A 12,412-nucleotide genomic window follows, 5' to 3' on the forward strand; every position below is an offset into this window, starting at 1 on the left:
CAGTCAGCGGCGCATTGCGGGGGGAATATCTCCTAAATCTTGCAGGTTTAGGAGATATTCTTTATCCCTACAGGTAAGCCTTATTATAGGCTTACCTGTAGGCTAAAGTGGTAGTGCAGAGTTTACTACCACTTTGCATAAAATAATAATAGTTAATTTGCAGAGTTCTTTATTAGAAGGACACGTTTAAGCCAAAGGTAGATTTATTCAGATACATTACGTCTGGAGGGTGTTTTGTTCCAGCAAATACATTCCTGACTAAATCTTGTTTCCACGAGTCAGATCGGTATTGTTCATACAGATAAATGGTTAACCTATTGTTGGTCCTGCAGTCATTAAAAATTATGACGTGATCTGGGGGTGGCTTGGTGTGTAGCGACACCAGTAAACACATGGGTCTCATTGAATTTATGAAAATTTGTTGCTTTCCATATGCCACAATGTAGTGTATAATCTGTTAATATTTTATGTTTCCTCCATTTCAGACAGGATCTGGAAAAACCTATACAATGGGTACAGGGTTTGACATGAACATAACAGAGGAAGAACTAGGAATTATTCCTCGAGCTGTAAAACATCTCTATAGAAGAATCGAACAGAAACAACAAGCTGCACTGGAGCAAGGTCTTCCTCCACCTGATTTTAAAGTTAATGCTCAGTTCTTGGAGGTTAGTTTTATTTTATTTATTTTTCATAATAAGTAAAATGGCCCTTAAACACAAGCCCACAACTCCTCATACCAGCTACAACACTAGACTAGTGTTGTATCTGGCCTGGGTTGTTGTGGGCTTGTGTTTGAGAATGACCGAGCTTCTGTCCTGAATGGCCCTTTACAATGTGCTCTGCCGCATCTGATCCAAAATGGCAGGCTGTAGGGCTGTGTGTGTGTGTGTGTGTGTGTGTGTGTGTGTGTGTGTGTATGTGTGTGTGTATGTGTTTGTGTGTTGGTCTGTAATCGGAAGCTTTTTTTGTAGTAAAAAAAGATTGAAACGGAGACACAGGGCTGTACTTATAGATGGCAGAGCTGCACATTTTCCCTTCTCATTGGGTAGATTTTAGGAGGAGGGGGCAGGGGTTTTGTCGGCTCTGTATACCCCTGGAACGAGTTCTAGCACGCACTGACAGCAATACAAATGCAGTCTTATTTGAAATACCTGCACAGATTTGAATGGGACGAAGTGCAGTGTGTACTGGGTCCCCTGGAAGGTTGACAAGCATTTTTAGTCTTGAAGAGAAGGTTCTTTAGCCACTTCAATACAGGACACTTATACCCCCTTCCTGCCCAGATACATTTTTAGCTTTCAGTGCTCTCACACTTTGACAATTACTCAGTCATGCTACACTGTACCCAATATAAAACAGACCGTGCAGCGCTTAATAGAAACGGTCCATATATCAAATAATACACCGTCCGTGAGATCTTCAGTGCTAATATATGAAAACTGGCATGCAGGTGACTCCGTAGGTGCGATAAACCTCCACCAGTAATAAAAATGGCCGCTGGCCTCGCCAAGGGGTCCCTTTAATTATGGAGGGTCAAACGCGCATTCCCTTACGGGCACTTATATGGATCCACCTGATGAGAGCTAGAGGTACAGGGAAAGAGGCTACAATACTGTGCTTTCATGATCGTATGTGACCTGAGATTTTCTGCAAATTGGTTGACACACTCCCCTGGCTCTTGATTGAATCTGAATCCATATAAGTGCCCGTAAGGGAATCGCTCACTGATCTCTGCTCTCCTCCTCACACGTTCAGTGTGTGAGGAGAAGAAGCCGAGATCTCCTAGTAATGGCTGTATTGTTTACACTTGTGACCGGCTATGTTTGGATACAGCCGATCGCGTGGTAAACAGCGAATTTCATTGGCTGTTTACCCGGATCAGGGTTGGGCTGTGTCCGAGGGACATGTGTCATCCCCGATAGCTGCGATGCATCCTGCTGGATGTCATATGACGCCCAGTCAGGATAATGCAACCACTTTCCATCCGTCATTCTGTTATATGGCAGGCGGGAAGTGGTTAATTCTCCTCCTTTCGAAGTGGTTAGAGTGATTGTGGAATAAAATGTATCTTTTTTAGAAACCATGTGCAAATCTCTCTTGCTTTTGAAAACAAGCATTATATTTGGTGATGTGTGAGCCCTAAGATACCTTTTCCTGTTGGGGCCCACTATGGGGGCCCTTCTCTCAGTACCATAATATTGGGTTCAAATTGTGCAGCGTCCATATGGGTACAAGCAATCGCAGGGCAGCTTGCTTGAAAGGTGGCTTTACAGATTTTTGCCTTCGAACCAATATTGTACATGCATTCTATTTGTGGCAATATGTTAACTGATTTATTAAGCACACACTGTTTGTTTTATTTAGCTATACAATGAAGAAGTACTTGATTTGTTTGATACAACACGGGACATGGAGTCCAGGCATAAAAAATCTAATATTAAAATCCATGAAGATTCAAGTGGTGGAATTTACACAGTGGGAGTCACAACACGTAATGTGACATCAGAGGCAGAGGTATGTTTTTTGTTAGTATTTAATATTGCTTAAGACCCGGACCATTATGCAGGTAAAGGACCTGGCCAGTTTTTGCGATTCGGCACTGCGTCGCTTTAACTGACAATTGCGTGGTCGTGCGACGTGGCTCCCAAACAAAATTGGCGTCCTTCCCCCCCCCCCCCCCCCCACAAATAGAGCTTTCTTTTGATGGTATTTGATCACCCCTGCGGTTTTTATTTTTTGCACTATAAACAAAAATTGAGCGACAATTTTGAAAAAAATGCAATATCTTTTACTTTTTGCTATAATAAATATCCCCAAAAAAGATATAAAAAATCATTATTTTTTCTCAGTTTAGGCCGATACGTATTCTTCTACCTATTTTTGGTATAAGATAAAATAGCAATAAGCGTTTATCGTTTGGTTTGCGCGAAATTTATAGCGTTTACAAAATAGGGGATAGTTTTATGGCTTTTTTTTGTTGTTTTTTTGTTTTATGGCATTTTTATAAACAATTTGTTTTACTACTAATGGTGGCGATCAGCGTTTTTTTTTTTTTTATTGTGACTGCGACATTATGGTGGACACATCGGACAATTTTTACACATTTTTGGGACCATTGTCATTTTCACAGTGAAAAGTGCTATTAAAATTGCACTGATTACTGTGAAAATTGCAGTTTAGGAGTTAAGGGGGCGCTGAATGGGTGTTTCTAACTGTAGGGGGGGCGGGGCTGGACGTGTGACGTTGGTGATCGTCTTTCCCTATATCAGGGAACAGACGATCACTGACATTGCCACAGTGAAGAACGGGGAAGGTATGTTTACACACACACACACCTCACCCCGTTCTTCAGCTCCTGTGATCGATCCCCCTCTGTGACTTAGTCATAGTCCCATACAAAATTGGAGAACAATTTATGAACACTTGATTTTTTTCAGAAATAATGTAATTTCCATTGCTCAACATTTTTGGAATTTTTGCTGTGGCTGTACCATTCCAATAGAACAGTGTTTGTGTTTTAAAAAAAAAAAAATGATTAAAATTAGAGAACGACAATTACTGTATCACAGAGAAAGATTAGCACTAAAATTTCTGAAGGTTACAACAATTAGTAGGAAGTGTACAGGCCCTTTCTCGGCACATCTGCTGCCGCAGGACATCACTAGTCTCTCACACTGCTCTGGTGTGATTTTTTGTTCACTTCTTACAGTCTCTTCCACAGTTGAGTGACTGTAGTGGGTTTCATAACTATGTTGCCAAGGATTTTCCAGAGGTTGTCTATTGGGTTTAGATCAGGACTCTGAGCTGGCCATATCATTATTTCAATGAGTTCAGCTTCAAGGAACTGGTTTACCCATTTTTCTGTGTGACGGGGCATTTTTATGCATGAAAATTTGGTGATGAACGCAGGGAAGGAACCGCATGTTGATGAAGAAGGTTCTGATAAACCTTTGCATTCACTATACCATGTAGCTGTATAAGAGGCCCAAATCCTGTTGCAGAAAACATCCCCCACACCTTGAAGCTACCCCCTTCCACCTTTCACTGACTTGTGTACACACTTTGGGTTCAGTCTTTCCCCAGTTTGACAATAAACATAATGTTTCCCATCGGACCAAAATAAATGAAATTTGCTTTCATCACTAAAGTGAACTTTGGACCAGTTCTCCTCTGTCCACACAACATGTTCCTCAGTAAAGGTTAGTCTAGCCTTTTGATTCTCTCTTGCTAATGAGGTTTGCTCACTTTAGAGTGGGCTTTCAGCCCAGGTTCACACTGTAGCGAACACGGACATCCCATTTGATTCGCACCCGCACTGCTGTGGCGATCACATGCGATGTCTGTGCAATGCAAGTTTAGCCATACAGTTGTATGGCTGAACTCACATTGGATTAGCAGAAAAAAAGTGCAGGGACTTTTTTTCACTGCGATCTGTGAACAAATCTGGGGTGTTATTAACATTAACATTTTAATGACTCCCACAGCGGTTCACAGAAGGCAGTGTGAACTGCCTGCGGGAGAAATGTAGGGTTGTCACCTTTTCTTCAATCCAAACCCAATCACTTTTCTGGCGCACTGCAATTTTTTTTTTATTTTTATTTTTTTGTAGTATACACAATCAAGAGATTAGGATTGTAAAAAACCTTGGACACCTTTTGGGTGACTTAAAGAGAGTAGTAATATAGTGTGCTTAGTACGCCACCAGAGGGTGTAGCCACATTGTGACAGCACTTTTGCGTGCTGCTGGTGGGAGAGAGCGTTTTAAAAGGCACATTGCAGGGAGAGAGGGGGGGCGATGGGGGACTCACTCGGGAGTGCTGCTCACCGCTGAAGGTGGGGGGTTGCTGCTGGCGGGAGAGAGCGCATTGGAGCGGGGAAACAGGATGAGACACTTGCCACAGGAGCAGGGTGGAGTGCTGCGGGTGCGACTCTGGAGAGAGCACATTTAGCAGGGGGTCCATCCCACGTGAAGGTATGGTGCTGGTGGAGGGCTGCAGGTACTTTCCACACTGGCTGAGACTTTGAGCATATGCTGTGGTGTGCGGGTTACATGAGAATACAAACCTGGGCACAGCTGTCAAGAACCGGACTGTCCGGGTCATTCCTGTACAGGTGGCAACCCTAGAGAGATGCTTTGCGTGAACCGGTGCTGGAATCTCACTGGTTCCCGCATCACTACAGTCTGAACCCAGGCTCAGTTAAAAATACTCTTTAACCTCTTTACCACCGGGCTAATTTTTCACATTCGGTGTTTACAAGACTAAAACCGTTTTTTTTGCTATAAAATTACTTCAAACCCCCAAACATTATATATATATTTTTTCTAACACCCTAGAGAATAAAATGGCAGTCATTGCAAAACTTTTTGTCACACCGTATTTGCGCAGCGGTCTTACAAGCGCACTTTTTTTGGATAAAAATCACTTTTTTGAATTAAATAAGACAACAATAAATTTTGCCCAATTTTTTTATATATTGTGAAAGATAATGTTACGCCGAGTAAAATGATACCCAACATGTCACGCTTAAAAATTGTGCCCGCTCGTGGCATGGCGTCAAACTTTTACCCTTAAAAATCTCGATAGGCGACGTTTAAAAAATTCTACAGGTTGCATTTTTTGAGTTGCAGAGGAGGTCTAGGGCTATAATTATTGCTCTCGCTCTAACGATCGCGGCGATACCTCACTTGTGTTGTTTGAACACCGTTTTCATATGCGGGCGCTACTCGCGTATGCGTTTGCTTCTGCGCGCGAGCTCGTCGGGATGGGGCGCTTTAAACATTTTTTTGGGGGTTTTCTTATTTATTTTTATTTAGTTTTATAATTTTTTACACTGAAATAAAAAATAAAAATTGATCACTTTTATTCCTATTACAAGGAATGTAAACATCCCTTGTAATAGAAAAAAGCATGACAGGTCCTCTTAAATATGAGACCTGGGGTCAAAAAGACCTCAGATCTCATATTTAGACTTAAATGCAAAAAAATAAAAAAGTCTTTTTTCAAATGACAAAAAAAAAAAATGTTTCTTTAAGAGGCTGGGCGGGACTGACGTTTTGACGTCACTTCCGCCCAGCAGAGCTATGGGGACGTGCGAAGGAGATTTTTCCTTCAGTCTCGTCCCCGCTCAGCTGCCGAACGGTCCCGATCGCCTCCGCCGCTACCGACGGCTCCGGTAAGCGGCGGAGGGCGCGGGAGAGCGGCGGGAGGGGGCGCCCCTCTCCCACCACCGATAACGGCGGTCTCCGCGGCGGATTCGCCGCGAGATCGCCGTTATCGTGTACACCACCGCCCCCTGAAGAGATGAATATCTCGGTTGTGGCAGCAGCTGCTGCCGTTACCGAGATATTCAACTTTAAAAACAGGACGTCTTTTAGACATGGGGCGGTGGTCAAGAGGTTAAACTACGAGACCCGGTATGGCGAGACAGATCCTTACTCTGTTCAGCGCTGAACTGGTGAGCAATCGCAGCTGCAGTGTTGAACCAATTAGATTGCCCATTGAGATTCTCCACATTATCCCGTCCTCTCTTGCATTTGTCGTGGACAACCAGCCTTCTTGGGGGACTTGCATGAGTTTGTGACGTTGTAAAGATGCAATATTCTAGAAATCGCAGATTTGGAATGACAAACTTCTCTTGCTATGGCTGAAAGGGTTATTTATCTTTTTGACCTTCATCTGAACAACTTGCAGTTTCAGTCACTTTATAATGGCTTACCATCTTGCAGAATCGGTGAAAACTAAAAAAGTTAGGCTGCCAGCTAAATAGGGTTTGTCAGATATGGAAATAAATTGGCACAAGGTGCCAGATTAACACCAATAACTGAGTGGTATTTGAAAGCGTTCTCTAATTTTGATCAATGTTCTTTTTCAAATCTCATTTAAGTTTTTTATTTTGTGCTTCAAAGTATATGTAACTCCTGAAATATGCTTAAAGGAGTTGTAAAGGCAGAAGGTTTTTTATCTTAATGCATTCTATGCATTAAGATAAAAAACCTTCTGTGTGTGTAGCAGCACCGCCCTTATTGCCTACTTAAGCTCCTTTTCTCTCCAGCGATGTCCACGATCCTCTCAGCCATCCAGGGCACTCCTCTTGATTGGCTGAGACAAAGCAGTGGTGCTATTGGCTCCCGGGGCTGTCAAAGTCAGTCAGCCAATCAGGGGAGAGGGGGTGGGGCCACTTCGGGGCTCAGTGTCTGAATGGATACACTGAGCTCTGACTCAGCTTGGGTGCCCCCTTAGCAAGCTGCTGGCAGAAGGTCACTCAAAGGAGGGAGGGTCTAAGAGCAGCAAAGAGGGATCTGTGAAGAGGAGGATCCAGGCTGCTCTGTGCAAAACCAACGGCACAGAAAAGTTGAGTATAACATGTTTTTTTAATGTGTGTGTGTGTGTTTTTTTGTTTTTTTGTTTTTTACAATCACTTTAACTAAACTGCTCTTTTACTCCTGTTTAGATAATTTCAAATAGTACCAAGCAGTGACCTTAAAATTTAGGAAATTGTAGGTTGTTCTCTAATTTTGATCTCCAGTGTATGTCAATTTGTATTTTTATCAGCTTAAAGCGGGGGTTCACCCCAAATTTTTTTTTTTAAGATTAGATTCAGGCGAGTTGTTAGAAGCACAATCGGGTGTTTTTTTTAAATCATTGCCGTACATACCGTTTTAGAGATATATGTTCTCCGCGGCTTCCGGGTAAAATCTGCGGGACTGGGCGTTCCTAATTGATTGACAGGCTTCCGAACGTCGCATACAGTGCTTCACGAGTTGCTGAAAGAAGCCGAACGTTGGTGCGCAGGCGCCTTATAGAGCAGACTCGCAGTCCGGCTTCTTTCGGTGACGCGCTGTATGCGACGGTCGGAAGCCTGTCAATCAATTAGGAACACCCAGTCCCGCAGATTATACCCGGAAGCCGCGGAGAACATATATCTCTAAAACGGTATGTACGGCAATGATTTAAAAAAAAAAAAACACCCGATTGCTGTGCTTCTAACAACTCGCCTGAATCTAATGTTAAAATTTTTTTTTCTGGGTGAACCCTGCTTTAAGCCCAGGTTCACACTGACAGCGGGAAAAAAATTGTGCAAGTTCAAATGAACGCACACAATTTCATTCCCACACGTCGGTCCTGAATTCAGGGGCGATTTCAGAGACTGTGCAGGTTCCTGCAATGAATTCCCTTGGCAGAGTTTTCCTCTCACTCCCAGTTTTTTGGCTATGGGACAGTGAGTGATGGTAAATATCCCCAATGGGACACAGATGGCGCAATAAATAATTAAAATCTATCCGGTGTTATAACCCTCCAAAATGTTAAAACTTTTTACCTACTTTAGCACTTTAAGCACAATAAAAACATTCCTCAATAAACAATCTGTTAAAATTCTTACCTCAGCATTTGCAGGTTCTAACTTTAAATGCTGCTGGCTTATGTGCTCTCTGTGGTTTCCCTAAACTTCTAGGGCTAGATTCAGTAAGAAGTTACATCGGCGTATCTGTTGATACGCTGCGTAACTTCTAGGATGCGCCGGCGTATCTTTTTTCTGTATTCAGAAAGCAAGATACGCCGGAATTTTGCTAAGATACGACCAACGTAAGTCTCTTACGCTATCGTATCTTAGGGTGCATATTTACGCTGGCCGCTAGGTGGTGCTTCCCTTGATTTCGGCGTAGAATATGCAAATGAGCTAGATACGCCGATTCAGAAACGTACATGCGCCCGGCGGATTTTTTTACGTCGTTTACGTAAGGCTTTTTCCGGCATAAGGTTACCCCTGCTATTATATGAGGAGTATCCAATGTTAAGTATGGACGTCGGGACAGCCTCAAATTTTGCGTTGTTTGCGTAAGTCGTTCGCGAATAGGGCTTTGCGTAAATTACGTTCACGTCGAAAGCATCGACTATTTGCGACGTGATTAGGAGCATGCGCACTGGGATACGTTCATGGACGGCGCATGCGCCGTTCGTTAGAGACGTCATTTACGTGGGGTCATGTTTTATTTGCATAAAACACGCCCACCTCTTCACAATTTTAATTTGGCGCGCTTACGCCGGCAGATTTACGATACGCCGCCGTAACTTAGTGGGGCTGGATTCACAAAGAACCTGCGCCCTAAGTTACGGCGGCGTAGCGTATCTGAGATACGCTAAGGCCGCACGAAGTTAAGGCGGGCTATCTGAATCTAGCCCCTAGTCTTCATAGGAAAAAGTAACAGTGGACAGTGTAGTCTGGAGTTGGTCCATTAGCTTGAAGGAGGAGCAAGGTAGTGCTTTGCCATCCTAGATTATGGAGCTTCTATTGCTGTACAGTGCATGTAGGGAGACACAACTCTAGTCCCTGCATCCAAGGATGGCTCCATAGGATGCTGCAAGAGAGGAGCCAGAGGGAGGGTGTAAGAACACTGTGTAAAAACCTGTTGACTAGATAGATCGTTTTTGATACCTTTTTTTTTTTTTTTTTAAACCTCATACACATGATCGGACTTCCATCAGACTTTTCCGTGGATTTTTGTCCGAATGGGCGTTGGCTGTGAACTTGTTCTGCATACACACGGCAGGACATTTTCAGCCAACTTTCACCAAATCACGTGTTTTTTTCAGCTCTTTACCTCCACCCTTTGGGCAACTTTTGCTATTGTCTGATCTTCAGCATTGGACTTGTGTACACACGATCAGATTATCCTCCATTGAACATTTTGTTGCCGAAAAGTTTGAGCGCATTCACGGCGAACATTTGTCCAATTTAAAAAGCGAAAACAATTGTCCGATGGAGCGTACAGACGGTCGGATTGTCCGACAAAACACATCCGTTGGACCGTTGTCAAATTCTGATCGTGTGTATGGGCCTTAAGAGTGTGTTCCTAACAAACATACGGTAATTTTTTTTTTTTTTACTAAAACCTCTTTTTTTCAATCCTTGTGTTTAGTTTAAGAAGGAACTACTCAAATTTTATGAACCTTTCTAGTCTTGGAATCCAACTAATTTTGTAAAACTCTGTGCAAACTGTTGGCGCTGTATAAATCCTGTATAATGGCAAAAAAACTCATAACTAACAGTGTTTTTGTTTTCCAGATGCTGCAGTGCTTGAAATTGGGTGCCTTATCTAGAACTACTGCCAGCACACAAATGAATGTGCAAAGCTCACGCTCTCATGCCATATTTACAATCCACCTATGTCAAAGCCGTGTGTGTCCCAAATTTGACACAGTATGTTTTTTATCTTTACCATGTTTTATTTTTAGATTTTGTGTAGATGACATTTTAGGGCTTTCTGTTTAGGGTCACCATACTACACATTACAATCTGTCCGTACAATCTTTATACACCTAACTTTAAATTTACCAAAACTAAGTAATATGAGTACTTTCCAACTAGGCAAGCCTTTGCCCACATCGTTTTCGGTAGATCAGATTGTAAAGTGTGTAATAAGTATTATTTACTTATGTTAGAGATTTGGTACAACGAAAACTTTGATTTGGTTGGACACTAAAGCGTTCTGTTTAGTTCAAAAATATATATATATTTTTTTTTTCTCCCCATTAATACTTACCTAGGTGGATGCACCTCTGCATCTGCACTGAAAACCGAGTGATCCAACGATGCCGGTGACTCGGTTTTCAGAGCTCCTTGAGCAGAGAGCTGTAGACTGTCAGTCACAGCTCTCTTCCCTTCTCCCTCCACGCTCATTGGAGCGCTGGACTGTGGATGGGTGTCAGTCCAGGCACCTGGCAGATCCAGACTTCCGTTGCCGGGATGACGTGGTGCCAGGACTAATATCCATGACGTCCGCTGAGAGCAGACTTCAGGCTGCTCTCTGCTGAAAACGGGTCACAGGAGTGCAAAGTGAACTGCAATCTGTGATCCATAGGAGAAGCTCAGCCAAATAAACTTTGGGAAGACTTTTTCTCCTTTTTAAAGGGCTGCTTCACACCGCAAAATGCACTCCAGATCCATTCCGGATGCGTTTTTGCATGCACGTTTTTAGTGCATTTCTGGGTGCATTTCAGATGCTGTTTTTTTTTTTTCACTGGAGTCCGGTGTGTGTGATGCGCTCCACTGCATTTGGTTGCATTTTTGATGCGTTTAACTGTATTTCAGTACAGTCCAGGAAAAATGCACTTTCTACAATCTACTTTTTCTGGAACTGGTGTGAACTAAGCCATTGGAAACCATGGAAACCATATAACCTACTTTCCATGCATTTTTTATGCAGAAAAAATCGCACTGGACTACATGTGGTGTGAACTGGCCGGAAATCCTAACAACAAACTTCTTATTTGCTCCGGTTTTTTGATCCAATGTTACACCATTGAAAGTGTTTTGTTATATCTGTTTGATAAATGCAAAAAACAAACCTGCTGGTCACGTCCGGCATCCAGTGTGCTAATTACTTCCTTTTTTTTTCCTCTGCTACGCCAACTTTGAGGTTAGCATTGTTTTCAGCTCTCTGTAGTCTGCAGAGCACCCCATGCTATCTTATGGAGCAGAAAGGTGTTTTGTAGTCTTGTTGAAGGCTGAGAATGCTGCTCCTACATACAGTATCTCTCAAAAGGGACTACCCCCCCTTACATTCTTGTAAATATTTTATTATATCTTTTCATGTGACAGCATTGAAGAAATTACACTTTGCTACAATGAAAAGTAATGAGTGTACGGCTTGTATAATGATTTTAATTTGCTGTCCCCTCAAAATATCTCAACACACGGCCATTAATGTGTAAACTGCTGGCAACAAAAGTGAGTACACACCTAAGTGACAATGTCAAAATTGGGCCCAATTAGCCATTTTGCCTCCCCGGTGTCATGTGACTTGTTAGTGTTACAAGGTCTCAGGTGTAAATGGGGAGCAGGTGTGTTAAATTTGGTGTTATCGCTCTCTCTCTCATACTGGTCACTAGTAGTTCAACATGGCACCTCATAGCAAAGAACTCTGAGGATCTGAAAAAAAGAATTGTTGCTCTACATAAAGATGGCCTAGGCTATAAGAAGATTGCCAAGACCCTGAAACTGAGCTGCAGTACAGTGGCCAAGACCATACAGCAGTTTAACAGGACAGGTTCCACTCAGAACAGGCCTTGCCATGGTCGACCAATAAGTTGTGTGCACGTGCTCAGCATCATACCCAGAGGTTGTCTTTGGGTAATAGATGTATGAGTGCTGCCAGCATTGCTGTGGAGGTTGAAGGGGTTTGGGGTCAGCCTGTCAGTGCTCGGACCATACACCGCACACGGCATGAAATTGGTCTGCATGGCTGTCGTCCTGGAAGGAAGCCTCTTCTAAAGATGATGCACAAGAAAGCCCACAAGCAGTTTGCTGAAGAAAAGCAGACTAAGGACATGGATTACTGGAACCATGTCCTGTGGTCTGATGAGACCAAGATAAGCTTATTTGGTTCAGATGATGTCAAGCAACCTGG

General features: G+C 42.9%; 1 protein-coding gene across 6 annotated transcripts in view; it reads left to right on the plus strand.

The window, feature by feature from the left end:
* The window catches only part of KIF21A (kinesin family member 21A), a 235,803-nt gene that overhangs the window by 74,230 nt on the left and 149,161 nt on the right, over positions 1-12,412 (plus strand). For all 6 annotated transcript variants that reach the window (XM_040343616.1, XM_040343619.1, XM_040343622.1 and 3 more), the window contains exons 3-5: positions 486-668; positions 2,368-2,517; positions 10,069-10,203. In XM_040343616.1, the coding sequence (XP_040199550.1) occupies positions 486-668; positions 2,368-2,517; positions 10,069-10,203 (468 nt within the window). The remainder of the gene's footprint in view (positions 1-485; positions 669-2,367; positions 2,518-10,068; positions 10,204-12,412) is intronic.

Source organism: Rana temporaria, chromosome 3, assembly GCF_905171775.1.
Source record: "Rana temporaria chromosome 3, aRanTem1.1, whole genome shotgun sequence".
NCBI lineage: Eukaryota > Metazoa > Chordata > Amphibia > Anura > Ranidae > Rana > Rana temporaria.